General features: G+C 39.0%; 1 protein-coding gene across 1 annotated transcript in view; it reads left to right on the forward strand.

The window, feature by feature from the left end:
- Positions 1–6,587, forward strand: part of LMAN1 (lectin, mannose binding 1) — a 25,035-nt gene that overhangs the window by 6,313 nt on the left and 12,135 nt on the right. Inside the window, exons 6-10 of the mRNA XM_019531726.1 lie at positions 1,002–1,125; positions 2,764–2,822; positions 3,494–3,626; positions 4,262–4,455; positions 4,573–4,643. Of these exons, the coding sequence (XP_019387271.1) occupies positions 1,002–1,125; positions 2,764–2,822; positions 3,494–3,626; positions 4,262–4,455; positions 4,573–4,643 (581 nt within the window). The remainder of the gene's footprint in view (positions 1–1,001; positions 1,126–2,763; positions 2,823–3,493; positions 3,627–4,261; positions 4,456–4,572; positions 4,644–6,587) is intronic.

Below are 6,587 nucleotides of genomic sequence, written 5' to 3' on the forward strand. Positions count from 1 at the left end.
ATATAAAAATAAGCGCACACACCCCCACAAGAGGTGCCTCAAGCGCATACATATATATACACACCTGTACCTATACCAGGTGCGCGCGTGTGTGTGTACACACACACATTTATCTCTTTATCTCCCTCAGCTGCATCTGGCGGCACTCCAGGGTGCCCTGGCACCCTGCTTGAGAATTACTGGACTAGAGAAATTTCAAAACTATTTTGAGTTGTTGTGGAATATAGCTGCTACAACTGAGGTGGGGTGAGGGGAATACAAACATAATATTGGGGTGAAGCAGGGATGAAATGAATATTCCTTTGGAATTATGTTTTTAATTCTGTTTTTTTAATAAATAATCATAATATACTTTAAATGTATGTGGTATTGTCCAGAGATAAAATTAATGTTAGAATCCAGTGACCGTTCATGATGTGAGCGTACCCTGCAACCAGCCCTGGTATGAGAGAGTTATTATCTGTTAGCCTGAGCAGTTCAGCTGGCTTTAAATACTGTTGAATGCATTTTGTGGAGGAAGCGTCTCTACACTCAGACCCAAAACATTATGTATATACTGAAGTCAACCTGTTGAGTGAAACCTGGAAGCAAATAAGTTATTACGTTTATTTGTGCACTGTGTTTTCTGCTACCTGGGCCCTAAGCGTAACTTTTAAAATTTGTATAGATGCTCTCTTGTCCTATCTAAACTAGCTTTAAGACTCATATTTCTTAATTTTCAAAGAGGAATCCTAAAGGAAAACAACGTTTACTTTTACTGTTTGATTAACTTCAAAATAAATAAACCACAACAACAAAAACCTGTATCTCTTGGACTTGTGCTTTTAATGATGGATTCATCCCACACTCCATAGCAAAGAGCTTCAGGAGTGAAACACTTCATGATTTTATAGTTTTAGAGCTTTCTGTAAAGAAGCTAATCAGTACATTTTTACTTTACTTATAGTGCTGTGTTTGGGGGAGGTAATTTCAGGTATAAATCCAGATGTTTGTCTTTCTAGGTATTGATTAACAATGGCTTCACTCCAGATAAAGAAGACTACGAGTTTTGTGCCAAAGTGGAAGATATGATGCTACCACCACAAGGACATTTTGGAATATCTGCAGCAACAGGGGGGCTTGCAGGTGATTTTATTTTTGTTCCATTTCCCCCTTTTTGATCCCACTCCTAGTTTTTATGTTTGAACGCCATGTTGGTTTAACTAGCTTCTTTCACCCCAGATGTATAAGACTTTAGTAAATTACCACTTGGCAACTGACATTAGAATAAACGTAGCTATAAATGGCAGAATGTCCAGGGGACTGGCACAGAATGAGGTGTAGGAATAAGGTGGAAATGACCTATGTAATAGGAGTTTAACATACGTAATAGTTGCTGATGTTTCTCAAGTGTCTAGCAAAGGACTCTCCAAACTGTAATGCCAGATCTGTAATTGGCACTTCACAAAAGCCTTGTTGGCTGTTCACTGTCCCTCTAGATATGAGTTGACTTACTGACAGCATACGCTGATACAGTTTGTACTACTGGTGCATATGCTGCAGATGATGATAAATTTACCCATTTTAGCTTCACAAGGTATGAGGATTAAATTTAAGGCTGTTGGAAGGTAAATGAAATAAACTTTGCCAGGACAGAGAAGCTCCAGTGGTTGGCAAGAGAGCCTTTTTGCAGTTACTGTTGCAGTCTTCCTGGCTTATAGTTCGGACTGTCTTATAGACCCAGTGGTCTTAGCTAGTCCTCTAAACGACCTTTTGTGCACTGTGCTCCTGGTTGAAGAAGAGGCTTTCCTTCCTTTGTGCACTGAAGAAGGATACCTCCTGTGCCAGCTACACTTGTTGTTCCATGTAAACTATATTCCATGTCTCATCCTGCTTCTTGCTCTCTGCTTCTGCATGAACTTTGTAGGGCTTTTAATCTCCTAGACATTCACCTTCATTCACAAGTACTAGGTTGACTGGGGAGGAAAAATTCTTGAAATTCTTGAAACTCTAAAAAATACTCAAGAGACTTTTAAAAAACATCATGGGGCATTTCTGTCCAGCTTATTGGAATAGACTTGTTGGCAGTGGACTTAGGCACCTAGGCATGATTTTGTTTCTGCCTGCTCAAATCCTTGGGAAAATTGTTAATATAAATCCAGGCTGGGTGCCTTTTTCACCTTACTTCCTTTTTTGTGATTCAGTCTTAAGGGTGATACGATGGTGTATTACAAAAGTCGGTGGATTCATGGATTTTTCAGGGACTCGAGCAGAATTGAATAGAAAGGCATGTGGGTGTCTACGTCCACTTACATGCCAGATAGGTAGAATAGAATCTAGCCCCACATATTTTCTCTAGATCATGGATTTTCATGTTGGTAGATTCACATTTCAAGTGAAATGAGGACTGGCAGAACATTTTAAGCCAATCTGTATTTTTCGGGGGTGGGTGGGGGGTGTGTGTGTGTGTGTAGATAGCCAAGAGAAAAGTTAAATGGAGCAGCTTAGAATGTAGATAAGTCATTTTAAAGTACACTCTTTTAAAAGCAAACTTTTCACATTCTTTCCTGTCTCTGCAATGCCATTTATGTGGCCTACTAATCCAGCTGACAGTTTCTGAACAAGAGGAAGGCATCACAAATTCTGAAAGCCTAGAATTGTATTTTTAAACTTCCCCAATAAATCTGCATTTTCATTAGAGAACAACTTTTCCATGATTTGTAATAGTTACAGGATATGCAGGTTCATTTGTGTGTATTTTTGCTTTCTTTTTTTCTAATGCAGATGACCATGATGTCTTGTCTTTTCTGACTTTCCAGTTGACAGAGCCTGGGAAAGAAGTAGTAAGCATCTCTTTGTAATGAAAAAATATTTTACAGATAGGAATGTTGGTTGTGTAGTTTGCGGTCTATTAACATGTGGTGCAATCAGCAATTAAGCGTCCCCTTTCAGAACTTTTCAGTTTCAAAATGTTGGCATTTAGTTATACTGGCTGCTATCCTTGGAAAATGAGACTAAAATATGTTTCATTAGTAAAATCTCAAATAATAAAGTTTTAATGCTGCCCTCTTTGAAGGAGTGCTAGATTTAAAATAAAAATATCTTTGTTGTAAACACAAAATTTAAACAAAAAAGGTATACTTCTGTCAATTTCCATGCTAGGAAAATGAAGGTGTGCCAGTTCCATTTTTCCTCTTTACCTTATTCTAATATAGTCCTGCAGTATTTGTCAAGATTCCTTTTTCATAGGGGCTTTTTTTTCTAACTACAAAAAATCCACAAGAAACAACACGGCAGGAGAAACAGTGCTAGTACAACTACAGATGAGTAGGCTCTTGTAATGTCAACTTCAGTACAAGTGTTATACTTATGAGAGCTGAATGGTACACTTTCCAGGATGTAACATTGCAGCTGAAGCACATTTATTTGCTTTGAGATAAGTCTGGTTGGGAAGAGACTGAAAGCTTTAAGGGTTGCTAGTAATATCTATATATCTTATAAACTTGTTGTGTAGCCTGTCCCTGATGCAGAAATTCCTGAAAAAGATAAAGAGAAATATCAAGAGGAGTTTGAGCATTTTCAACAGGAACTGGATAAAAAGAAAGAAGAATTTCAAAAGGAACATCCTGATGTACAAGGACAGCCAGGCAAGTTAAATGAGCACACCTCCTTATCACAAATTACTCCATGAAATTAATCTCTTGTTTTTATGACTCTTCATTCCTGATTGGTAGTAGACAACTGAACTACCAGGACTGCTATGGCCATCAAATCATGCAAACACAGCTGTCCTTATTGTTACTATGCTCATCTTTGTTCTTTTCTCCTTATTGGTTGTATATTTTCTGAATGTAGACCTATAGCATGAGCTCTCTGAGATTAGGAACTGTTTATGTGTGGACTTTTTTTTAAGGCATCTGACGCTAGGTTTTATGCAAAGGTATTGCTAGGGTAAAGAGTGCAAATATGGATATCCTTAGCTACTGGTAAATTGTGTGCTTATGGTGCAGAGCTAGAAATGTAAGTAAAATAAAAGATTTCATTGTATAGAATTGGAAGGGACCCTGAGTCATCGAGTCCAACCTCTGCACAGATACCATGCCAGATTGGACATCTTAGAAAACATAAGATGAAAGGTTTCACAATGACCCTAGGCAGTTTGTTCCATTATCCTACTTTTCTCACACTTATAAGAAGCTTTTCTTAAAATGAGGAAATTATGCATCTCTCTCTCTGAAAACAGAAGCTATAAATGTCACTTTTTTCCTTTTTGTTTTGGTAGCGGAAGATATTTATGAAAGTGTAGGTGATCGTGAACTGAGACAAATCTTTGAGGGGCAGAATCGAATTCATCTTGAAATTAAGCAACTTAACAGGCAGTTGGACATGATTCTTGATGAGCAGAGGAGGTATGTCTCTGCAGTGACGGAAGAGATTGCCAAAAGAGGATCAGGTGTTCCAGGCCAACAAGGACAGGTGAATTTTAAATTGTACCCCTAGTCATCAGTGAACATAACTTTAAAGATGTGACCCTTCCCTCTAACCCCTCACCTTTTTTTCCCTGTGTGCTCAGCACTACTATGTTTGTTTCAGGTTTCCCAACAAGAGGTTGACACTATTGTGAAAACTCAAGAGGAAGTCCTCAGACAAGTGAATGAAATGAAGTAAGCATACATGTTTCATGGTTTCATAGTTGGTAGGGTTGGAAGGAACCTGCGCAGATCATCAAGTCCGACCCTCTGCCATGGCAGGAAAGAGTACTGGGGTCAGACGAGGCAGTAGATTGTAACTGGATCTTGCCTTGCTTTGTTTTTACCCAAGCCTGTAACTCCGCTTATCAGTTCAGTGTAATTCTTTTCAATTTGCCCCCGTGCAAGTCATATCAAAATCAAGTCCTAAGAATTTGTATGTGGAGAGAACTTCTTCAGTTCCAGACTCAAGTTAGATAAACCTATTTTAAATGCCTTTTGCGTCAGTAAATGAATGATTTAAGACTTCAGATACCAGTAGCAAATTGAAGAGACATCAGCAGTGGGCAGCCCTGTCTTTTTTTTTTTTTTTTCCCCCCTCATTTTTTAAGAGCATTTCAGGTAAACGCGTTTTCTTCGACGCTGTATTGGTTTTCATGGGCAGAGTAGAAGGGTGTGGAATTTGCACTAATATATGTATATCACATGCACATAATTTGTATATATTTTTATACATATTTTTTTTTCTTTCCTACTGCTAGTGTGAAAAGACCGTGCAGGCAGGAGAACTGATTATGGAGGTAAAACAGGGAAAATGATCGAGGCATTCTCTAGAACAGGTTGCTAACATGTAGCGTGTGTATTAGGAGTGGCATGGGCAGCCCCGTGCGTGATAGTCAGGAGACCAAGGAGGGGGCAGGCAGCACAGCAGCAGAGAAGGCAGAAAGCAGAGCAGTGGATTGGGTAGTGGAAGGGAATTGGAGTGGGAGGGGTGTAATTTGTGGCATGCCAGCTAAAAGGGTTAGTCTCAACTGCTGTAGAAAACCTTATTGTGGCATCTAATTGCTGTCTGCTCTAACTTTCCTGGCCAAAGCAAGTTCCTTATGTCCTTTGGAGTTCTCTACTTTTCTTGATTACAGAGGCTCTTTTCTCCTTTTTATTTTCATAATAATTAAAAGGAACACAATAAACAGACTGAAAAATAACTTTTTTCCTAATCTTTTGGTTTCAGTAACTTTATTACATGCGACAGTGGGTTAGAATCAAGATACTGATGGTCTTTTATTCACTCAGTTTATATTCTTTAGAAAAGCAGACAACTTATTTTGTTTATTTCTTGTATTCTTTTTTTTTGATTTTTGTCAGTAGCATGAACAGTATTTTTTTGTCTTTGTGACATAAATCTCCCACTTTCAATTTATACTGCAAATTTTTCTTTCTTATACTCATAAGATTTTTCTTTCATATAATATGAACAAATGTAATACAACTGAATTCTGATTTCTGAGCGAAAAGTTTTTCTGTATGCCAGGTAAAGATTTTTAATGCCTGGAACAATTGTGTGAAACTTCATTATTTTCTAATATAGGTGTTCGCATACATCAGGGTATTTTAAGGAATTGAGCTTTCCAGGACATTTTCCTAACCTTTGCTAGAGTTCAGAAAATATTAATTATATAATTTTAATTACACACACACATGCACATTTTGTGAAATTATATATAAAATTGGTAGTGGACAGGTCGATGTTGACCTGGGAGGGTGTGGGCAGTGCAGTCCCACAGGGCTCGGTCCTAGGGCCGGTGCTGTTCAACATCTTCATTAGCAACCTGGACGAGGGTGTGGAGAGCACCCTGTTCAAGTTTGCTGATGACACTAAGCTGTGGGGTAAAGTGAATACACCGGCAGGCAGGGACCGCATCCAGGCAGACCCGGATAGGTTAGAGAAGTGGGTGGATCTGAACAGGATGCGGTTCAGCTAGGACAAGTGCAGGGTGCTGCACCTGGGGAGAGGGAACCAGCATTATGGTTACAGGTTAGGGGCTGACCCTCTTGGCAGCACAGAGGCAGAGAGGGATCTTGGAGTCAGGATTGACTCCAGGATGAACATGAGTCGCCAGTGCAACAAAGCAATAGGCA

Source organism: Crocodylus porosus, unplaced genomic scaffold (genome assembly GCF_001723895.1).
Source record: "Crocodylus porosus isolate Cpor-Errol unplaced genomic scaffold, CroPor_comp1, whole genome shotgun sequence".
In the NCBI taxonomy this organism is placed as follows: Eukaryota; Metazoa; Chordata; order Crocodylia; family Crocodylidae; genus Crocodylus; species Crocodylus porosus.